We start from the raw sequence: 21616 nt of genomic DNA, 5'->3' as shown, positions 1-21616 counted from the left end.
CCACACCCCTCCCAAAGAAGGGCAACTTCCAAAAGCAGAAACAGAGGAGCAGGAGGAGGAGGAGGAGGAAGAAGGAGAGATCGTGGAGGTTGGGCAAATTGTCACCACAACAGGTGAGTGTCGGAGAACACAGATTTCGGTAAGCTTATCAATGTATGTCACCATATTTTTATTACATGGTGTGTTTTTTTGCTTTTTTTTGTAGGTGATGTGGAAGAATATTCCCGTTTTACCAGTGAAAGTGCCCAGATCCTGATTGGGGAGATAATGGGGTGCAATCGGGATTTGGAAAATATACAGCAAAACATCAATTATGTTAAAAATAAAATGAAGAACATCATTGATGTTTTGGGGAGAGTGTGAAACACACCAAACTAGATAGGGTTTTATTTTTGATATTTTAAACCAAAATTTGTATTTCTCGAAATTACAAATTTGGAAGATGCAAGGGTGTGTAAACATGCGCCATCTCCCATCATGGGGGATCAATGTACAGGTTTTGTGGAAAGTGGCTGAGATTAAGGGGTTTCAGCCCCAAAGCATGTACATTGATCCCCCATGATAGGAGATAGCACATGTTGACACACTGTGTGCATCTTCCAAATTTGGATTTTTCAGGGGTGACACCCCATGTGATGAAGGCAATATCAGCCCAGTTTTTACATACCCATGTCTGATATTGTCTTCACATTTCAAAGTTGAACTTTGTAAGTTCCTGTGTTCTGTATTTTACGGTTTGATACATGCCTGTTTATACAAAAAAAACAAGTAAACCAAATTTTGATTAAACTCTGTTTTTGATACACACAATTTCTTGGTTTGTTGTAAAAACCTTTTCGAAACGCACATGTGAATGTGCTTGTATTAAAAAGTTTAATTATCAACAATGTGTGGCTTCCTTTTTCATTGCACCAAAAATGTATTTGTAGTAAAATTTTAGTTTGTGCTGAGAAGGAGTGTGATTTACTAAAGGAAACTCCACTTTGCACTCCAAGTGCAGTTTCAGGTGTACTTTTGTAGTGCACTTGTAGTGTATAGTGGATGTGCCTTTAGAAAAAAACACCCACAGTGATGTGTAAATTTGGACAATCATGCCATTTTCCTGCCATGGTGCAGAAAATGAGCACGATTTTGGTCAGTAATGCACTACATACATTAGTTACAAAAAGAAGGTGTGTGTGTAGCAGACCCACAACATAATAAGATTATCTGAAGAAGAGACCGTCCCCTCATCTCGATCTGAACTTGGGTTTGCACTGTTGGTGAAAAAGGCACAATTTGAAAAAACATAAATATACCTAGGAGACACCTAAAACCAAGCCAAGCAGTAAATGAAGGAGTTTCAGATAAAAATGTATTCCATTGTCTGGCATATCCATGGCCCCCCTACCCACAAAGTAGTCCATGTATTGTGTTCTAACCTCACGGGCACTTTGGGGGGGCAAGCCAGGATGAGCATGTTCAAGGCCCGTGAGGTTATCTTCATTTTCCAGCAAGTCTGCTTCTTGTTGGCCAACTGAGACCGCATAGTTCACAGAAACTTTTTTCATAAAATTGTGCAGGACACAGCACGCCAGCACTATGTGATTCAGTTTGTATTCCGCCATGTGAATAGGCATAAGAAAAAGGCGGAACCGGCTGGCCAGTATACCAAAAGTGTTCTCCACCACTCTTTGGGCTCTGGACAGGCGGAAATTAAAAATCCTCTGCTCTGGGGTGAGGGTCCTAATGGGGAAAGGCCGCATCAGATGGTTCGCCAGGGCAAACGCCTCATCCACGACAAAGATGAAGGGGAGTCCTTCCTGATTCTCCTCTGGGGGTGGCAAGCCCAGACTGCCACTCTGGAGACGCCAGTAGTACTCCGTCCGTGCGAAGACTCCACCATCCGACATCCGTCCATTTTGCCCAACGTCCACATACAAAAAGTCATATGTCGCAGACACCACCGCCAACATCACGATACTATAAAACCCCTTATAATTATAATAGTACGACCCTGAGTTGGGTGGTGGGACGATGCAGACGTTCTTCCCATCTATTGCTCCTCCACAATTGGGAAAGTCCCAATGACTGGCAAAGTGGGAGGCCACAGTCTGCCATTCCTGTGGCGTTGAAGGACACTGTGGAGTGAAACAAGAACAAAAATGAGTAATTTGACAAATCAACATTGCAAGCAGATTAGACACCAACATTTTTGGTCAAAATTAGTATAACATTTTGGGAACAGAGTATTTAAAGCCTAAAATATAAGGTTCCCCTTATGAGAGTCATATGAGGATGTTTAGGACAGGTAACCCTATCCACTTGATTGAGAGCTGAATGGCTAAATAATGTGTGCTACTTTGGGAAGCCTCTCCTTAGTTACACTATTGGCAGCCCACCGGACAGGTAAGAAGTGTCATAATACCAAAAAGAAACCAAAATGGAAGCACTTTTTGACATTATGCTATTACATATCCAGATAATTAATAGGTTAAAAAAAAATGCATTTGAAAGTATTGAGGCAGGCCCTTGCACTACATGCTTTGGTGAATTTGTCCATAAATGTGAGCATCAAAAAGGTAGGTAAAGTGTGTATTGGGTTTGGTAATGTCAGCAGATAGAGGATTGCTATCAGCTGAGCTAGCAGTTGGGGGGAGGGGGGTTCTTAATGAGTTTGGGACAACCCCAAAAAAAGAAAAATGTCACTCTGCATGAATTGAAGCACACACATCACATTTGTAGACATTTTAGGGGGTGTTTAGGGGAAAGCAATACTATGGAGCTGACAAAAGACATTAGTAAGTGACTAGACTATAGTTTGATGGGCCAAGAAGAGCATGGTGGGGAAGTTAGTGAGGCAAATATGCATGAGGACAAAGGGGCAGAGCATATGAATTAGAGCATATTGCAATGATGGTAATTAGGGAATGAGGAAAGAAATGCAAGACATTAGCAAACATTAAATACATAGAATTTGATGTTAAAGGATAAAACTTACCTTCATATAGTCCTTCTGCAGGACCTGAATGATGGCAGAACAGGTCTCTGGAATAATGATCCCCAGAGCCTTGGGGAGATGCCTGTAGAGAACTTGAGGTCCTGAAGGCTTCTCCCTGTCACCAAGTATTGCAACGTGGCGATGAGCCCTCTGCTCCGGAGTGATAGCTTGCCGCAAGCAGGTATCCTGGTATATCTGGTGTCAGGGGTCAGCAAAGCCAGCAGACGGTGAAAAACGGGGTCTGTCATCCGGAGATAATTCCTGAAATCATCAGGATTATTCTTGCGGATCTCACGGAGCAAAGGCATGTGCGAGAACTGGTCACGCTGGCGCAACCAATTCTTGGTCCACAAACGCCTCCCCTCCCTGTTCATGGACCGGGCTTGTGTCAAAGTAACAACCCCAACACGAAGCCCCTGCATAGCACAAACTCTACGATGAGTGCATAGACGAAACATGGTTTGAAAATGGTCGGCTTGTCAGAACGGACACCAGAAAGCACCGATAAACAGCAAGGCCTGAAAGAACGACATGAATAGCAGAAGCAAGCAGACAATAAAAAATGCCTTTCAAAGCGTACTATACCAAGATATAGTTCACAATGATCAACAAATACTTACTGACTGCACGCACTGATTATCAGATACGCAAAGACAAGCACAAACCGAAGGGCAGTAGCGATCTGAATCACAAATCTGAAAAGCGCAAATCGTCTCTCACCAAACTTCTACTAACACAAGATCAGCAGAAGGAGCCCAAAGGGTGCCGGACGTGGTGCTGAACTTCCCTTTTCTAGTCCCGCCGTACAACGCCTTACGTCACCGCGTTCTTGGTAACCGCAAATTCCGACAACTTGGTCCGACCGTGTGTATGCAACAGTTTCGGACACAATCCGTCGGACAAAATCTGTCGGACAAACTCCAACGAATTTGGTTGGCAGAATGTCCGACCGTGTGCACAAGGGCTTACACCATTCTTGTTCATTAATAGGATCACCCTGCATGGACACTTATTGGTGCATCTTTGGACTCTCTTTTTCTTGAAATCACTATACATTGTGTCTTCTTGTGTTTAATTGTTTTGCGCTACACTGCTTTTTATTTATTATTCAGTTTTGTGAATTGGTTTGGGGCTAGCAGGAGGGATCTGTTCTGTTTTCTCTAAGCCTACACTGATGTTATCTTCACTAGGAGTAGTGTTTCTAACCTTGGCAGTTTTCCCCACTAAATGTTTCCACCTCTTCAGCATTCTGCATTATAAATCCCATCTACTTCATCTTTAGGTCCACCCACATTTGTTCTCTAGAGATAACTAGCCTGGTTTTCTCTCCAACTCCTGTCTTTTGTCCCACATCCCCTTTCTTCTCTGTAACAGTTATTTTCTGCTTGTATTCTTCCTGTCTGGCCTTGACCTGCCCTGACAGGTTTTGTTTTAGTCTCCTCTAGCCCCTCCAACTGGCTTAAAAGGATAGTGGCTTCATGAATCTTGCTGTTTAGTCCCAGGACCCCCAGCAAGCACAATAAAGGGAGATTAAATGGAGCAGACTTCATCAGCTGAGAGCACAGAGCAGATGTAAAGGGTTCTATATCTGAACCCATCCATTCCGGAAACTTTTTTTTAATATATATATATATATATATATATATATATATATATATATATATATATATATATATATATATATAATTTGACCTTTATTAAACATTGTTACCCTCATTACATTTGTCATTTACATGATATATCCATATAAGTAGTATAAAAAGAAGAAGATGAGATTCTCAATTCTTGTCTTTTGACATGTATCAACCTCAGAGATTGGCTCCCCCAGCTTCGCCGTCCATGCCCCCCCCTCCCCCTTTAAGATAAAACTTAAACCAAAAAAAAAAAAAAAAGGTAAATATTATTTACTCCCTTTCCCCTACTTTCTTCTCCTCCTTGTGCCTTTATTTATATTCCATTTTTTGTTGTGCCATCTATACAAATTTCTTCCTTTGTGTGCTTGCGAGTAAAGTAAGTCTATCAATTTAAAACTTCAGTTATTTGTGCTTTGTGTGTGTTACTTCATATGCCTCCCCTTCTTTCCTCACATCTTTTCTTCTTACTAGGCTTGTGTGACATGTATGTGTCTTTACAAAGTTTCAAATATTTTTTAAAAATTTGAAAAAAAAGCTTTCAATGTTGTGTTCTTGTGTATTGTTGGTAGTGTCCCCCTTCATCTCCCCTAATAAAAAAAAAAAAAAAAAAACTGAAAGGGACAAAAAGTGAGTGACACCGACTGCTGCTGTGGGGGGGGCCTCTCTCCATCACCACCATACATCATGTAATCCCACTTTTACAATAATAATCTTTAAGGGAGTAGAATTAAAAACACCAAAACTTTGTTGGGGTTCATTCCTTATTCTTTTCTCTATGTCAGATTCTCTTTGGAGTCTAATCCTGTTTTTTGGAAATTATTTCTATTTCTATCTCTTGGGCATAATTTCCCCATTCTTCCCATATTTTCTCAAATTTATGCTGTTTATTTCTAATCTTATAGACCCACCTTTCTGCCTCCCTCATTTCATCCACCTCCCTTTTCTATTCTCCTAATGTTGGGCTTGTAACTTGTTTCCAGTGTCTCGGTACCACACCAGTGTCTCTTTGCCGCATTTAATAAGTGTGGTATTACACTATTTTTATATGTTCTTATGGTATCCATAGTTCCATGGAACAGGAAGTGTTCTGGTGCTAGCTCTATATGCTCATTTGACATCCTCTTGATCCATGGGGCTATTTCCTCCCAGAATACTTTGACCCTGGGGCATGTCCACCAAATATGGAAGAAAGTTCCCTTTTCTTCACATCTTCTCTAGCAGTGATTATCTGCTGTTGGATATATTTGTACATCGCCAAGTGGTAATCGTGCTGGAGTTCTGTACTATCTAGTCAGGAATTTGTATGACATTTCCTGAATAGATGAACTTATTGACAGGAAATGTGTTGCTTCCATTAATTTCTTTATTTGTGATAGGGTAAATGAACAATTTAATTCATTTTCCCATTCTTTGTTATGGTATGGTATGTGAGGGAGCTCACATCTCACATGTCCACTCCTCCCATCTCCTCTAGGGCCACCTCTGCTTCTGGAAACGTATTTAATCCAGTTTTACAACCCATCTCATGTAACCTGGAAATACTCTATCCTATTGATCTCCAGGAGCAGGTATTTCCAGGTCAGTAGGACTAGCCTATTCCATCTCTCACGAGGTCTAACAGTGAATAATTCATACTAAACTCTTGGGCTTTTCGCATTGCCTGATGCAATTGTTGATTATGGGTTAAGACTCCCATAGCCACTGCTTCCTTGCCTGACAAAACAACACTGACTGCCCCTTCATTCCACAAGCATAGGGGCCAACTCAATAGGGGCTCCCTGGACATTTGTTTGTATTGTTTTGCCAGCTCATGGAGTTCAGTTTGTGTAATCTCCAGTACTTCTTCAAATTCCACATCTCTGGGGTTGCGATAATGTACCTCCCCATCTACCATATCCTCTCTATCATGTTATTTTTTCTATGCTTAGTAATGAGAGGTCTGGCACACTTTTTTTCTTTACCATTGGATAATCATAATCCTTCGAGGAGAGCACATATCATTTGAGGAGAGCACATCCTCACAATCCCAGTTTTGGGATGTGACAATGGCACATACCATGGCTTAACTAATAGGTTTATGGCCCTTTCTTTTCCTTAACACATTGATTTGGTCATGAGGGCTGCACACCGCTCTTGCAAATCATCAGTCCGACTAGCAGCTGAACGAACACACTCCGAAGCAACTGCTAATTGGTCTTTTAATACCTTAACTTCTGCATCTGCCTTCTCCTTCCTTTGTGATTTAGTGTAGAGAGCCTGCAGGAAGTATCAATCTACTGTGGACACTGTCCCCCTCTCTTTTTTACTTAAATCCAACCCCTTAAGGCTAAAATCTACAAAATGATCTGAGATTTTGTTATATTCAAGTAAGAAGCAAACTGTACAAATTCTTTACCAAGAGGTTCCCACTCATTGTCTCTGGCCCAGATAGGTATGCTGCACACTTCCTTCTGGCCACCAGAACCCTCTGCAGCCTTGCTTTTCCAAAACAGCTTATGCAGCCTTTTTAACCTAGCACAAGCTACACAACACACCACAGAAAAACAGGTTTGCTTCAGTTGAATTATAGTGCAGATCCCGGACAAGCCCCCAAGTATCCCGGAAGAGCCCCGCATTGTTTCGATTGCATCTATCTAGCAAGGTTTCTTTGCAGTATAAGCAAGGAAACTGAGACCTCTTCAGTGTGTAATTGTGCTTTTACGAAATAAAAATTCTGTACATACAACACTATTACAATATTAGGAATACAAATCAAGACTGATAAATATATATAAGATGCCTAGCAAATAAGCAGAAACTATGGTCTGTAACAGTGGAAATGTGCTTAAAAGTTACTTAGCTCCAGTTACTGTGTTTGTGATCTCTTTTGAAGATCAGGCACCTTCTTGTTAACTGATTACAGATTCTCCCTGCTATAGTGTTAATCCATGTTGAAGTTCCTGTCCAGCTTATGCCTGGCAACCTTTATATAGCTCAGGTTGTTTTCCATAACAACCGACTAACAAAAATACATCTCTGTCATTCTTTCAGTTTGAGAGACCCTCTTACCTGTTTACTGTAGCTATAGAGACAATAGACACAAACTATCAACTGAATACAGCAATGTTATCTATGTTCCCATTTAGGGATGAACTTTGAGTTTGAGTCGAACCCATGTTCGACTCACACATTGCCTGTTCGAAGAACAGTGAACAATTTGGGGTGTTCGCAGCAAATTCGAAAAGCCGCCGAACACCCTGTACAAGTCTATGGGGGAAATCTAAAGTGCTAATTTTAAAGGCTAATATGCAAGTTATTGTCCTAAAAAGTGTTTGGGGACCTGGGTCATGCCCCAGGGGACATGTATCAATGCAAAAAACTAAACTGTTTTAAAAAGGACTTTTTTTCAGGAGTGCTTAAAGTGAAACTATAAAAGTGTAATATTCCTTTAAATTTCATACCTGGGGGTATGTATAGTATGCCTTTAAAGGGGCACATGTTTCCCGTGCTTAGAACTGTCCCTGCACAAAGTGTAATTTCTGCAGGAAAAAAAGTAATTTAAAATCACTTGCGGCTATAATGAATTGTCGGCTCCCCGTAATACAGAAAACAGTCATTGGAAGTCAATGATAAAAATTTTTTTTTTAAAAGCGTGGGGTTCCCCAAATTCATTTACCAGGCCCTTCAGGTCTGGTATGGATATTAAGGGGAACCCCGCCTCAAATAAAAAAAAATGACGTGGGTTTCCCCCTAAAAATCCATACCCGACCCTTTATCTGAGCACGCAATCTGGCAGGCCGCAAATTAAACACACCTGCTCGTCATTCGCATCTGAGAACTTGTATCACTGAGGCACATGACACCGGGGAGGGAAAAAAAATCTCTACATTTTCACTTAGGGATGTACTCATTTTTGTTGCTAGCGGGTAGACATTAATGGCTGTGTGAGTTATTTTGAGGGAACAGAAAATTTACACTGTTGTACAAGCTGTACACTCACTACTTTTCATTCTAGCAAAATAGCATTTCTTCAGTGTCACATGAAAAGAAATAATAAAAATGTTTAAAAAATGTGAGGGTCGGGGTATACTCACTTTTGTGAGATACTGTGTGTGTGTGTGTGTGTGTGTGTATATATATATATATATATATATATATATATATATATATATATATATATATATATATATATAAATAAAGTAAGCTTGTTCACTATAGTAGTTTGTTACATGTGTTTTAAATGTCCTAACAACTATATTTGTTATTGCAGAAACTTCTAGAGCTACAAAACTTTAACACCCTTATGTCTGTTGTTGGCGGCCTCAGTCATAGCTCTATCTCTCGCCTAAAAGAAACACAGACACATATTGGTACAGAGACCATCAAGGTAATTTAAGATTACACTCAACTCATCATATCCGATGCTTTGTGTGCTCAGCTGTCATAAAACTTGTTTTGTTGTTGTGACTACTAAGTACTGACCTAAATGTCATAGTTTAACTATAATGGTTTACAATCAAAAATTATTTATTTGTTAAAATTTAAGTTTTGCCACTTGCATTTTAACACACACACTCACAGCCTGTCTCTTTCTATATAAAACCATCTACAGGGCCATACATAAAAATGAAAGAGGAGACCCATTCATTCTCCAATGGAGGAGGGGAAATAGGTCTCCTATCTGATCACTTAGGTATTTGTGTAATTCTTGCATTCGTATGCAATATTTTGTATCTACCAACCTAAAAACAACTTTTTGTAATTGTATTTTTTAGTCCTGCGTTATATTTACAAAAGATTCAAATCACACTCTACTTCTAGCTCTTGGAGTATACCAAAAACTATCCCAAATGACCAAACTTTGTTTAAAATACTTGCATCTTCACTATATACTCCACATCAGTGAAAACAATGGTAAAAGTTAACTCTCAACAATTAGACCCTCCAGTGTAAATGGGTCTTAAAACATATATATTATTGGCCATTCTCCCTCCTCTTAACTCTCCTTATCAGGAAATCTTCTATTCCACATAGCCTCCCAGAGAGAAGTCAGGGCCATAAACAATGAAGCATATTGTTCTAAAAACACCACAAAGAGAAAAAGTGTAGAATTTTTCATGCACATAATCAAAAAGAATAGCACCCTATTCACGTAATGCCACTATCACCATCAAAATCCACTGCTGTGTCCCTTTCTCGCAGAAATTGACTCTCACAAATTTAGCAACCCATATACAGCCTAGGGTCTAGGCCAGCATTCAATATTAATCTTTCTCCTCTTTGGACCTATCTTCCAGTCACCTAGGTAGCGTTGAAATACCTTGAGGGAAGTTTATAAATAAAGCAGGCTCATAGTGTAGTAACCTGTTAACAGTTTACTGTAAACCACTTTATTTAAATAAAATTGCACTTACATGAGTAAAAAGGTAAAATTCACATACAATATAGGTGTAACTTGTGTCAAATGCCAGTCCTAGAAGTAGAGTGTGATTTGGACTATTACTTGTCCTGGGGGGATATGTAGACTCCAGCTGCTGGGAGATTTTTGGTTTAGGGTGCATTATTGATGATACAGTATTATTAATATTATTATCACTTTTATTTAATCAATTTATTGTGGTAGTTTCCTAGGCGCTGAATATATTTTGTATTATTTATGAAAAAATCACTGTGAAATCCACCCAATATATCTTTTACTGACATTTACAGCAGTAAGATTTTACAGCATTTGCCCTGCATTCCACGGTAACATTTACACTATTTACAATCGGACACATTTGTACCAGGGAAATGACGCAGCTGTGAACAGCCACTGAATCTAATGTACAATAAGCTGTGAAGAATAGTATTTTCCTACAGGCAAATCTGCTAGCTATAGAATAATGCTCAAACTGTGTTTATACACAGTTTTAGAATTAGAAACACTTTTTGGGGGAATCCCTTTTAAACCACCCCCAATACTATAGGACATGCAGGCAAGCTAATTTGACATAATATATAAGGTGAATTTTCACCAAGAAATGTTGGGTGAATTTTGGGCGAATATCAGGTAAACCAATGATGATAAACCCCTATACACGTCTTTTATTTACTTTCCTGTTTATTCTACTATCCTACAAAAGTACTTTGAATTGAAAATATATAAAATATATGCATTTTGGTCAAGTGTATTAGATGATATATAAAAACAACTTTCTGCACTCTACGCTATGCCTAATCATTTAAAGCAGCCAGCGCTTTCTGTGAACAATAAAATAACAGACAGTGACAACAAAAAGTACACTCAATGTCAGTAACTGTTATCTGATTGTTGCCAATAAAAATATTTGAACAGAAAAAGTACACTCAGATGTTACATTAATAAAGTTAAAAACTTCTTAAAAAAATTCTAAAACAGTGATGGCATGTTCAAAAGGTCCACACAATGTTTTTACACTGAATTCACTGGTGAAAGCCCCTCTTGATATAGATTACAATCACTAGTGTCCATATACATGGGGAATTTGATAGTTTCTGTGGAGTAGAGGTGTGGAGATAAAGAAGAATTTGTGCAAGCGCCATTGGATCTGGAAAGTGATGACAAAGAGACAGTGGGATTTTTGAATGTACGTTATCTGAAGGTTTCTATATTCTATGCCCTGGCCAACATTCACAAAACAGACAGGGACCCTTCAGATAGCTCCATCATATCAGGTAGAGCAGTGTTTTTCAACCTTTTTCCAGTCAGGACACCCTTAAAATTTATTTTCAGTCTTGAGGCACCCCAGTCTAAGGCTGGGTTAACACTATTGCAAATTGGATGCTGGTTTTTCTGCATCCAATTCGGATGTAAGGAGACTGTGACCAACTCTCAATGGAGCCCATTCACACAGCTCCAGGACAGCTGCGGAGTGAATTGCTGTTAGACACGAGGATATTTGTAGATGCACAGAGGTGAATAAATGTGAAGATATTATCTCCATGTATAGTATTAGTGATATCACAAATCAACAAAAGGATTGTTTGTTTGTTGCACCATCTTTTGGAATTTACAAGGACACTGAGTGGAATATGGAGCAAATTGCACTTTATTGTTTTTTTGTGATCATTGAATTATACCATACTTACCGTAGAGGATTGCACTTTACATTACGTATATATCTTTTATGCACATTTTGATATTTGTTATGGCGCTGCACTTATTTTAAATGTTCGTAGTTTAGGGAAGTTGGCTCTTTTGAAATAAAGTGTCTTTGTATTCCCCTTATGTTTCCTATTTGTGTGATTTATACTAAAATGAATTGACCTGTGATCGCTGTTTCCTAAATTGCCCCTTATTTCCACATCCATGATCAGGTCTGTAGTGTTGGTAATCAGTAGATCTAGTAACGCTTTGTTTCTAGTTGGTGCATTTACTATCTGACCCATGAAATTATCCTGCAAGACATTTAGGAACTGGAAAGCCTTAGATGAATGTGTGCTTCCTTCCACCCAATCTATGTTGGATAATTAAAATCACCCATTATAATGACACTTCCCATTCTTGTCATTAATCCAAATTGTGATAGGAGGTCTGTCCATCTACCTTCTGGTTAGGGGGCCTATAGCATACTCCCAGTATTACTTTCCCCTTAGTTTCCTCCCTTTGTAGCTACCCATAAGGATTCCACCTCCTCCCTTGCTCCCTTAGTGATGTCATCCCTCACATTCTCTTGTACATCATTTTTGATATACAGGCATACCCCTCCCCCTTGTTTACCCTTTCTATCCCTGCGATATAGGGAATAGCCTTGAATTGTTGCCAACCAATCATGAGAGCTGTAAAACCAAGTCTCTGTAATTCCTACTAAATCTAAATCTTCCTCCTACAACAGTAGCTCTAGTGACATGAGTAAGCCATGGATGGGGATGGGTGAGCATGAATGAGCCATGAATGTGGATGGATGAGCCATGGATGGAGCACGGATGGATGAGCCATGGATGGAGCAAGCATGGAGCATGGATGGGTGGATGAGCCATGGATGGAGCATGGATGGATGGAGCACAGATGGATGAGCCATGAATGGAGCACACATGGAACATGAATGGATGGATGAGCCATGAGTGGAGCATGCATGAAGCATGGATGGATGGATGAGCAATGATTGGTGCATGGATGGATGGATGAACCATGGATGGAGCACGCATGGTGCATGGATAAAACACTGATGGAGCATGGATGGATGGATGAGCCATGAATGGAGCATGCCTGGAGTATGGGTGGAGCATGGATGAGCCATGGATTGAGCATGCATGAAGCATGGACGGAGCATGGATGGAGCATGCATGGAGCACGAATGGATGGATGAGCCATGGCTGGGCACAGATCAATGCTGTGGGCTCTTCAGATCCAGCCCACAGTGCTGCTGCGCCCTGCTCCCTTCTCTCACACACTGTACCGATCGACGTGAGGAGAGGGGAGGAGCCAAACCAGTTTGTTTACAAATGATCATGCTATCATTGGAAGGCGTGAGCATGTGGTAAAGGGCAGCTGTCATTGGCCCTTTACCCCAATCTGTGATACACCGGGTCTGGGAGACCCAACGGTCACAGAGATTCCTGGGTGTGTGTGCCCCAGGGGGCGCGCGAGAGCGCAATTCTGGGAAGACGTCATAGTATGCCCTCCCAGGGTTATCCGACCGCGATGTAGCCGTCATTCGGCTATGGCCCGGTTGGCAAGTGTTTATTTCAATACCTAGAATTTAATAGTGTATACATATTATAGTTTTTATTATTATTATTATTAATTATTATAATAAATAAAACTAGAATAATGGTTAATAAACTTAATATTTTAATTATAATAGAAATCATTCAAATGTTATTTGTTTTTTCAAATTTTTGGATTTCCGTTCTTTCGAATTTCCGGATTTCTGATTTGTTTTCTTTCGAATTATTATGAATTATCGAAATAATGAATACCGCATCTAAACGAATGGCCCGTAACAAATTAGAATTTATCTAAAGTTACAAATTTATTCAAAATAATGAATATCGATCATAACGAATGATCCCAAAAAAATAAAATGAAACGAAAAATAAATATTTTTTGACAGTGCACATGTCTAGTTACCAGCTCTTTAGTAGGGAAAGACTACACCTTATGGGGAGGGTGCAGCTTTGTTGGGAAAAAAGATGGCCAAGAAGTTGGAGAGGCTTTTAGCCACTTACAAACCACCCGCCGACCATATACATTGGCTGTTTGAAGAGGGATATTATTGTTATGGCAGCAGCTAGCTACCATATCCCTGGTATCCTTCAGCGGGTGGTCGACTTTCAGCTAAAAGTGGTCTCTGCGGCAGATTCACTGTGAGATCACTTTTATCAGTGGCAGGAGAGGGCCCACTCCCGCTGCGTGGTATGGAGCTGAGTGAGGGAAAGATGGCCTCCATCCATCTCCATACCATTGCAGGGCTGAAGCGACTTCAAAAAGTCACCACCCATAGCTCTTATAGAGACTTTTTTTTTTTTCAAACAACATTTTTATTTATTTTTATTTTTTTATTGCATTTTAGTGTAAATATGAGATCTGAGTTTTTTTTTATCCCAGATCTTATATTTAAGAGGTCCTGCCATGCTCTTTATCTATTACGGGGGATGATTACATTCTTTGTAATAGATGTTTACAAGGGATGTTTACATTCTTTGTAATAGAAATAAAAGTGACACCATTTATTTTATTTTTTTTAAACAAACAGTGTAAAAATAAAAGGTAAAATAAATGAGAAAAAAAAAAGCGAACGCATACGCGAGTAGCGGCCGAATATGAAAATGGTGTTCAAACCACACATGTGAGGTATCACCGTGTTTGGTAGAGCAAGAGCAATAATTATAGCCCTACAGACCTCCTCTGTAACTTAAAACATACAACCTGTAGACATTTTTTAAGGGTAAACATTTGTCGCCATTCCACGAGCGGGTACAATTTCACAGTTTTCAAGCATGACATTTTGGGTATCAATTTACTCTGTGTAATATCACCTTTCACAATATAAAACAAAAAAATTGGCTAACTTTACTGTTGTTTTATTTTTTTAATTCAAAAAATTTATTTTTTCCAAAAAAGTGCACTTGTAACAGCACTGCACAAATAGGGTGTTAGGAAACCAAAAACCAAAAAAATAAAAAAAATATTGACTGCAGTGGTTAAACTAGGAGTTCAGAGAAAGCGATAGCCGACAGTGAGCACAAGACAGAGGGGAACAATGGAGGCATTAGTGATAATATATCCATAACATCTAATCCCGGGGTTAATGAGTTACCAAATCAAAAACAAAGCCTGAGAAATCATATGGAGAAACAAATATGCACCAGTACAAAACTCAGGGCAATGTACCCAAATGCCAGGAGCCTAGTCAATAAAGTTTCTGAGTCTAAACTACTTTCTAAGTCTACCGGAGCCCACACATGGGCGGATTTTCCGGCGGACTCGAGTCCGCCGGACTTTTCTGCCGGATAGTTTGATCGTGTGTACATGGCATTAGAAGCATCAACTTCTACGATGAAAGGTAGTTCTGAATCTGGATGTACCAGTATTGGTGCAGAAGTGAATAGAGTTTTCAGTTTACTAAAGGCAGCCTGTGCCTCAGGTGACCACAAAAAGGGCACCCCTTTCTTTGTCAGCTGTGTAATTGGAGCAATTACCTTAGAGAAATTCCTTATAAATCTTCTGTAAAAGTTGGCAAATCCAACAAATCGCTGTATCTCTTTAAGATTCCTAGGGACAGGCCAATCCACCACTGCTTTGATCTGATCAGGATCCATGCTTACCCCTTCAGAAGAGATTATGTATCCCAAGAACTAGATCTGAGTTTGTTCAAACTCGAATTTCTCTAGTTTGATGTAAAGTTGATTCCACCTTAATCTCTCGAAAACAATAAGACATGCTTGCGATGTTCTTCCAAAGTATCAGAGAAAATGAGAATGTCATCCAAATAGGCTATTACAAACTGATCAAGCAAATCTCGAAAAGCATCATTAATAAAATGTTGAAAAGTTGCAGGAGCATTGCAAAGCCCAAAGGGCATGACCAAAGACTCAAAATGTCCATATCTGGTTCTGAAAGCAGTTTTCCATGCATCACCGAGACAAATGCGGACAAGGTTGTATGCCCCCCATAAATCTAATTTGGTAAAGAGCTTGGTGGAGCGGCGTCTCTCAAGCATTTCTGGAATCAGTGGGAGTGGATAGCGATTCTTAATCAATTCTTGATCCTATTTAAATCTCTGTAGTCAATACACGGACGCAGGGTGGAGTCCTTTTTCGCCACGAAGAATAAGGCTGCGCCAGCAGGAGATGTTGAGTGTCTGACCAAACCCTTCTCTAGATTCTCATTAATTCACTCCCTGAGCACTTTCAGTTCAGGTTCTGATAAAGAATAAAGGCAACCAAATGGTATTTCTGCCCCTGGAAGCAATTTAATGGGACAATCGTAAGAGCAATGAGGAGGCAGCTGATCCTGCGTTCTTTTTATCACAAACGTCCCGAAACTCAAGATATTGTGGAGGTAGCTTGTCGTATGACTGGATAGTTGCCAAAACTGCTTGTAAATCTTGGGTTGGTGGAGGGCTTATTTGATAAGATTCTTTGCAATGTTTCTTGCAATGGTCAGATGTAAAGCTTAAAGAACGTGTCTCCCAGTTGATGGAGGGATTATGGATAGAGAACCAAGGAATAATAGGGAACTTGGATGATGGTCAGTCTCAATTAGGAGTTTAAGCGGGATTGTCTCTTGGGTAACAGGTCCTGAAGACAAAGGTGAGCCATCCACAGTTTCCATATCAATAGGGATGAGTTTATTTCTTATTTGAATGTTATTACTTTGGGCAAATTTGATGTCAATGAAGTTTCCCCCAGCTTCTGAGTCTAGCATAACAGAACAAGGTATTTTATTTCTTTCAACAATAAGGTTTATAGGGATGACAAAATGAGTTGTTAAAGAATTAACTTTATTTGCTTCTTGAATCAATGGAGAGATGGACTGAGAAATTGAGTTTATTTGTTCAGATACTATAACATCCGTTGCTGCAATTGTTCTTTTAAATTTATTTGGACAATTTATAATTGTAATTTTTATTAATTTTCAAAGCAAATACAATATAATCGAGCATTGGAATAATCAATAAGCAGAAGTGAATATAGATTATAACACAAATGTTGACTACAGAAGACAGAGAATAATGTCCACATATGCAGGCACAAGGGTGAACTGCATAACCATATCTTGTACAGTGAATAACAAACAGTTTATGTAAACCAAAACAAAAAATTCCCTTCAACAGAAGGCCGGAGGCCAGGGAGAAACAAAGCAACCAAACATTCACATGGTCATCATGGTGAATCCCAGGGGGGGGGGTTACCTGGAGGATTATGTAGGGAAAGATGGGAGTAGTAGCCAAGAAGGAGGCATTACGGCCGGGAGCTGTGATCAGAAGGGTGTATAGGTGGGGGAGCCCCATATTCCGACCGATCCCAGGGTTCCCATATTTTATCAAACTGGGGAACCAAATCGTGCACCGAGGGCGTCAGATACTCCATTCTCCGAATTTCGGACACCAATTGAAGAAATCTAGGCCGGGGGGAGTTGCGCTAGACAGCCAACACAACGGCACAAGCCTCTTAGCAGCTAATAGAATATAGGAGACCAGCCGGTTGGTATTTTTAGGTAGGCCTGGGGCAGGAAGACCCAACAAACAGTATAAGTGATCGATCGGGAGGGGCACCCCCATCACCTCCGCCACCACGACCCCGCCGCTATCCAAAAAGGACATATCAGGGGGCATTTCCAGAAAATATGGAACAGTGTCCCAACGTCAAGTCCACATCGCCAGCAATGCGGCGAGACTGAGGGGTCATATTTCTGGATGACGTTGGGGGTCCTATACCAGAACATGAGGATTTTAATTTCCGTTTCCCTTTGTGTGACACACTTAGAGGATTTAAAGGTAGAGGACCAAATCCTATCCCATGTCTGTAGGGTGGTTTTATTGGGACAATTAACTGCATAATGTCCAGAGTTTCCACAATAAAGACATACGTTTTCTGAACGTCGACTTTCTTTCTCCTGAGTAGTAATAGATCTTTTAATAGCATCCACCTGCATAGGTTCAGGAGGGTCAGAATCAGGAAAAAACTCTTGAACCCTTAGGAGGATACTGAGTAGTAGAAAAACGCATGCCACCATTACTGCCTAGGATTCCCATTCTCTCCTTTCTCCTTTCAGTAAGTCTCTGATCAATTCGAATACATAATTTAATAAAAGCCTCAAAGTCATCAGGACTTTATACTCTGGCAAGCTCATCTTTTACTTGTTCCGAGAGTCCTTGAGGGAACTGACTCTTTTGTGCTGCTGGATTCCAATTGGTATCTGAGAGCCAACGTTGGAATTCAGTTGTGTACTCTGCAACAGAGTGTCTACCCTGCCGTAAATTGTGTAATTTTGCCTCAGCAGTAGTGCAGTGGTTAGGATAATCGAAAACTTGGTTCATCGCAGTCACAAAAGAATCAAAATCAGCCAGGGCGACATCATCTTTCTCCGCATGAGGGGAGACCCAGGCTAAGGCTTCCTCATTCAGGAGGTTGATAATAAACAGCACCTTTTTCCTGTCAGAAGCAAATGCAGCAGGTTGCATCTGAAAGTATATACGACGTTGATTAAGGAACCATCTATAATGGCGGCGGTCTCCGCTAAACTTGAGTGGTAGGGGCATTCCTGCATTAGTATCTATGGCAGCAGTATCTCCGGCATGAAAATCCCTCAATTGTTTATGTAGATCAAGGATTTCCTCTTGTAAACCTTTCACGTCAATTTGTAACTCAGAAAATTTTTCCTGGTAGTTAACACCAAACGTCTGCAACTCAGCGATTTGAACCCTGAGAGGAGCCATGGCAGCTGCTACAACGGCCTCCTTGTTTATGGCCAGAATATATTGTCACGGTTTGGAGTCAGGCTCAGAGGCCAGTAGTTATGGCAGCAGAGGAGGTATTCACACAGGTCACCCTGGCTGATGACACGGGTTCACCCGAGGTGCAGGGTCTAAACACTAACCTGTATTCACCAGAGCTCCTGATGGTGGAGATGGGCTTTGCTGCGTGTTAGTGCCAGGTCGCAGTCCTCAGGATAGCCCCACCAGGAGGTGAGCAAGCTGGGGTCCGGTAGCAGATATAGCAGGTAGGGATCAAGCAGAAGCGTAGTTGAGAAACAAGCCAAAAGTCGGTAACAAATAGTTGCAGGTTGGGATTCAGCAGAAGCGTAGTCGAGGAACAAGCCAAATGTCGGTAACAAATGGTAGCAAAGATACAGTCGGCAGCAGGAGAGACAGGAGCAAGATATTGGCTGGTGAAGGCACAATTTTCTGGCAACCAGAAAGTGCAGAGACATGGCTTAAATCAGGAAGTTCATGGGAGGAGCAAAGGGTTCAAGGTTCAAGGCAAACACGATTCAAGACGAGATCATTCAAGGAATTGTCCAATGAGCTGTCCAGCATTCCAGGTGGCTCAGCAAGCAGAGTCACTACCAGAGGTCCCAGGTTCAAGCCCAGGTCCTAACAACCTTATTGTCTGGGCTTGAGATAGCCAGGACACATTCTGCTCCTCTAGACAGGGCTGAAGCCTGCTCCCCTATAGGCTGATGGTATCTGTGAGTGTTCCCGGTTGGGCCTCCTCCCACTGGGTTGGTAGGAACTGTTTGCCTTTATGTCAATACAAGTTCTACTGTTTGCTTCTAGACTGTGTGTGTGTGTGTTATTTTGCCCCTGCACCATGCTGCACCCATCCACAAGAGCATAGGGTAAGGACTCATGGGACCTAGTTCCAGTTTGGTGTGTAATTTATCTAAAGTCTCCTGATGTCATTTATCTGGAGGATGGGGGGGGGGGGGGTTGATTAGAAATGGCTAGCAGAGCTTCTCCTCCATCTTGTATCTGGAAAATTTGGTTGTACATTATGCACACAGCCATATCTCCTGTGCTCCTAAGCACACATTCCATCTAATGATATTATGTACCTTACCTATCGTTCCATTTCCCTTGCATCCCCAAGTAAAGAGACACCATCAAAGCATACATTCTCAGCTCCATCAGCATCACTCCCTTTTCTGAGCCGTGCATCTGATTTTATTTTCACATAAAAAGTCCCAACCTGGAGGGTTTGCCTCCAAATCGCCTCCTACACAGTTTGTGACCTCACATGAAATGACCAAATAAGGTAATACAACAACCAATACAACGACCAATGAACGATGACTACAGAAGTCTTATGGGCATGTCTGAGAAGAGACAGGGTGCATGCATGTTTTTAGAAGCCACATGGCTTCCAAACATGGTCTCTGACCATAACAACCCAAAATATTCCCGTATTTCTGCTGTTAAGAATCCTTATTCTGCGTTATTCCAGAGAACAACACATACCTGGACTATTCGATTGTCTTTGAGGATGAGAGATTATTTGCAGGTGTATGCTCATGGGGCCACAAAAATGTTGATCAGGCACTGGGACGACACAAACGCACACTCGTTAAACTGATGATGTCTTTGCAGAGCGAACACACCACCACCAGACGATCTTTCTGTGCATCGAACAGAGGTCCTTAGTTGGCGGACGTGTCTCCACTGCGCAAACACTTCTCTACATCCCCAAGGAGCTTTCCACTACCAAATGGATTTCGACCAGTGTCAGTTTGCCCCAGTCAGCTCTTTAGAGTGGGCTGAGAGAGAACGAACACTGGGAGACTCTTATGACAATACATATTAAAATACATCTTCATAACATTTCACTCAACACTTGTGACTCCTGTGGGCCCACTGTTGAGAACAAATCAGTCAGTTTGTGAAGCTTAATGCGTTTATTACCCCAAATGTCATATTCCAAATTAGGGATGAGCTTCGAGTTCGAGTCAAACTCATGTTCGACTCGAACATTGCCTGTTCGCCTGGTCGGCGAACAGTGAACAATTTGGAGTGTTTGCGGCAAATTCGAAAAGCCGCAGAACACCCTGTACAAGTCTATGGGAGAAATCTAAAGTGCTCATTTTAAAGGCTAATATGCAAGTTACTGTCCTAAAAAGTTTGGGGACCTGTGTCCTGCCCCAGGGGACATGGATCAATGCAAAAAAAAGTTTTAAAAACAGGCGTTTTTTCAGGAGCAGTGATTAATGATTAAAGTGAAACAATAAAAGTGTAATATTCCTTTAAATTTCGTAACTGGGGGGTGTCTATAGTATGCCTGTGAAGGAGCACATGTTTCCAGTGCTTAGAACTGTCCCTGCACAAAGTGTAATTTCTGCAGAAAAAAAGTCATTTAAAATCACTTGCGGCTATAATGAATTGTCGGCTCCCGCAATACAGAGAACACTCATTGAAAGTCATTGATAAAAAAATAAAAAAGCGTGGGGTTCCCCCAAATTCAATTACCAGGCCCTTCAGGTCTGGTATGGATATTAAAGGGAACCCCGTGTCAAATAAAAAAAAAAAAAATTGATGTGGGATTCCCCCTAAATATCCATACCAGACCCATCAGGTCTGGTATGGATATTAAGGGGAATCCTGTGTCAAATTTTAAAAATAAATTGACGTGGGGGTCCCCCTAAAAATCCATACCAGACCCTTTATCCGAGCACGCAACCTGGCAGGCCGCAGAAAAATAGGGGGGGATGAGAGAACGCCCCCCCTCCTGAACCATACTAGGCCACATGTCCTTAACATTGGGAGGATCCTTTGGGGTCCCCCCAAAGCACCATGTCCCCATGTTGATGGGGACAAGGGCCTCATGCCCCCAACCCTGGCCGGTGGTTGTGGGGGTCTGCGGCGGGGGGCTTATCAGAATCTGGAAGCCCCCTTTAACGAGCCCCCCCATTTGAAATGGTAAGGGGGGACAAAAGTACCCCTACCATTTCACAAAGAAAGTGTAAAAAAATAGTTAAATAAGACAAACACACTTTTGAAAAACACTTTTTAGGACAGTAACTTGCATATTAGCCTTTAAAATGAGCACTTTAGATTTTGAACGT

At 41.0% G+C, this 21616-nt stretch overlaps 1 protein-coding gene across 1 annotated transcript in view; it reads left to right on the top strand.

Moving 5' to 3' along the window:
• RASGRP2 (RAS guanyl releasing protein 2) overlaps positions 1-21616 on the top strand; it is a 1719722-nt gene that overhangs the window by 722843 nt on the left and 975263 nt on the right. The window contains exon 8 of the mRNA XM_077457736.1: positions 8864-8980. Coding sequence (XP_077313862.1) covers positions 8864-8980 — 117 coding nt within the window. The remainder of the gene's footprint in view (positions 1-8863; positions 8981-21616) is intronic.

Source organism: Lithobates pipiens, unplaced genomic scaffold (assembly GCF_037356315.1).
Source record: "Lithobates pipiens isolate NorthernLeopardFrog02 unplaced genomic scaffold, aLitPip1_a1.2 Scaffold_10, whole genome shotgun sequence".
Taxonomy (NCBI): domain Eukaryota; kingdom Metazoa; phylum Chordata; class Amphibia; order Anura; family Ranidae; genus Lithobates; species Lithobates pipiens.
This window is presented reverse-complemented; position numbering and strand designations above follow the sequence as displayed.